Raw genomic sequence first — 2,881 nt, forward strand, 5'->3', positions numbered from 1 at the left:
ATGTCAAACCCGATTCAACTTTATTTTCCCTTTCTTTTTCGGATGTGCATCAAAATTCTTCTACTGAATTTGATTGAACACTCGTCAAAGAGAAGACAATAGTTTTGTATACAAAATGGTTCCTTTAATTTAAACATATTTCTCATTATCAAAGTCCCCAAGAAATAGGTGAACTCGTTGTTCTTCCTCCCTTCGAGTTAGTTCTTTGGAAGCTCAACAATTTCACTTGGGTAAGGGTTGTAACTCAGTTAACTCATCAACAAGACTTTTGAATTAGGTATAATAATATGTTACTGTTGTGTTTGATTATTTCTGCATAAAACACAGACTCCTCCATAACTTATGAACTCATGGTGCGTTGGTTTAGGAAAAGCGTTCTTCAATATTGATCCACACATCTCGAGTTATTGAAGCATGTGAGATATTGTTGTGAAGGTTTGGTTATGTTGTATTGATCAGCCACGTAGTCACCATTGAACATGTCTTCTCTCAGTTATGATATTATTTAGATTGAATTGATGTTTTCTTAATGATTTCATCAATTCAATCTAGTTTCGTCTTTGCACGCAAAACAATCTTGATTGACTTTGCTTACATGCGATAATCTTCTTTATTTTGTTTCAGATTTGAAGGTATTTTTTTTCTAATTTCTTTTCTGAATCAGAACTGTTGCCATAAGAAAAAATAATTTTGTGCTTTCAATATTCAAAGATAATTCAAATACAACAGGTGCAAGCGTTTATATAGACAGCAAAGATATCAAATTATTTCTAATAAAAATTCATGTTTTGAAAAAAAAACCGTGTAAAATAACTCTACCTTTATAGCTAGCTCTATTTAATAATAAATTAATAACAAAAAAATTATTATAGTATGGCTAATTAACTTATTTTGAACTCATTCTTTAATATAGGTATATTAAAATAAAATAGTAATATAATTAATTTATATAATTTATGTTTGTTTACTAATAAATCAACTTTCATATTTAAATATAATTAATGTTGTCTTTTTATGTTTCAAAGGAAACTAACAATATCAATAAAAACTTAACAAATAAATAAAAAATAGTAGACAATTAATATTTAGGACAAAAGAAATATTATAAAAGAGTTCTATAAAAGAGTAAGATAGGTAGGTTGATTCTTTCAAAAAAAGACATAGCTTGGTACATGGTTGCATGTAAACACATGACTAAGAGAGAGAAAGTGATGGTAACGTGACAGCATTACAAACAAGTCGTCAAAGAAAGAGTTTGAACAAAAAACAAATAACCAAGTTTATCCAAATACTATCACCAACACGTTGGATTTGGCGCGGAATAAATAAATTAACTTCATCTCTATATATCTTTCTCTCTCTCTCTCTCTATATCTTTCTCTCTCTAGAAAACTCATTCCTACCGCGTTAATAAATACTTTCCACACTCCTTATATCTCATTTCTTCCCTCAATATTCCCAACACAATCATAAACATAAACATACACAAAAACATCATCCGAAGAAAAATGAAACTTGTTTGGTCTCCTGAAACAGCATCTAAAGCATACATCGACACAGTACAATCTGTAAGCAACATACATATATACATGCATGAATTTTCGATGTTAAATTTGACTAACATTTTTTTGATTTGGTTCAGTGTAAGGTTTTACGTGGATCAGGCGTGGCGGAGCTTATTTCAGCCATGGCGGCAGGATGGAACGCGAAGGTGATAGTAGAAACATGGTCAGAGGGAGGTGTAATCGAAACAAGCATAGGTTTAGCGATAGCGAGAAAACACACGAGTGGGAGACACGTGTGCATAGTCCCAAACGAGAGATCAAGATTGGAATACTCAGACAGAATAGGAGAAACAGGAGCTTCAACGGAAATCATGGTGGGAGAACCAGATGAAGTCATGGAAAGGTTCGTTGAAGAGATAGATTTCATGGTGGTGGATTGCAAGGGAGATAAGGATTTCTCGAGGGTTTTGAAGGTGGCGAAGTTGAGTGTGAAAGGAGCGGTTTTGGTTTGCAAGAATGCGAATTTGAGAAATGGGAATTTCAAATGGGAGAATGTTGTGGTGGAAGAAGGAGGTTTACCGTCACGACGGGTTGTTAGATCGGTGTTTCTTCCGGTGGGGAAAGGACTTGATATGGCACATGTTTCGGCGGTTGGGGGTAATTTGGGAAAAGATGGTCGTGGTCGGAGTGGTAAGAGATGGATTAGGCACGTTGATCAACGGTCAGGAGAGATGCATGTTATTAGACGATAAATTGAATAAATAAGTTGATTAATTAATTAATTGATTAATTTGTTTTTAGTAGCTATTTTTGGATAATTTTGTTTTGATAAGGTTTTGCTATCTGTGAATATATTGACAAATACTATATGTTTGTTGTATGTATACATCATTCCATTTTTTATAGTGTTATCAGCTTAAGTGTGTTTTAACACGTTTATGATAAACTTAGGTGAATTTAATTTTCTGGAATTGATTTGAGTTTAATTTTCTGGAATTGATTTGAGTTTAACTTGATTATAAAGTAAAGTATTTTATGTTTTGATGTTAGTAATCTGAGATCAAGTTAAAAGATAAATTTAACATAAAAGTTACTGTAGTGTAATGTTTTATTAAAAAAAGGTTTGAATAAATTTTATTTTAGTAGATCATTTGACTTTGAAGAGGAAAATTCCCTCTAATTTCCCCTTTATCAAATATCTCTCTTTTTTCTTTTTTTTGTTTACTTTTTCATGAACATGTCTCAGGTCAAGTCAGAGATCATATTTCCTTTTTGAACACGCTTTTTTATTAAAGAGAAGGAATTTTGAAGGCAAACTCAATTTCAATCTTAAAATCAAACATATATAGACTTATTTTATCTGTAAATTCAATATT

General features: G+C 31.7%; 1 protein-coding gene across 1 annotated transcript; it reads left to right on the forward strand.

The window, feature by feature from the left end:
• Positions 1-1,156: 1,156 nt before the first annotated feature.
• LOC127074111 (uncharacterized) lies at positions 1,157-2,436 on the forward strand. Its single transcript, XM_051015401.1, has 2 exons — positions 1,157-1,568; positions 1,643-2,436. Exons 1-2 carry the CDS (start codon positions 1,509-1,511, stop codon positions 2,255-2,257), a joined length of 675 nt encoding a protein of 224 aa, XP_050871358.1. The 5' UTR covers positions 1,157-1,508; the 3' UTR covers positions 2,258-2,436.
• Positions 2,437-2,881: the final 445 nt, after the last annotated feature.

The sequence above is a fragment of the Lathyrus oleraceus genome, chromosome 4 (assembly GCF_024323335.1).
Source record: "Lathyrus oleraceus cultivar Zhongwan6 chromosome 4, CAAS_Psat_ZW6_1.0, whole genome shotgun sequence".
Taxonomy (NCBI): Eukaryota; Viridiplantae; Streptophyta; class Magnoliopsida; order Fabales; family Fabaceae; genus Lathyrus; species Lathyrus oleraceus.

Excerpts from the sequence above, each read along its gene's own strand:
- LOC127074111 (XM_051015401.1), top strand. The coding sequence starts at position 1,509 with ATGAAACTTGTTTGGTCTCCTGAAACAGCATCTAAAGCATACATCGAC. Across the intron at positions 1,569-1,642 it reads ACATCGACACAGTACAATCT|TGTAAGGTTTTACGTGGATC; the intron begins GTAAGCAACATA and ends GATTTGGTTCAG.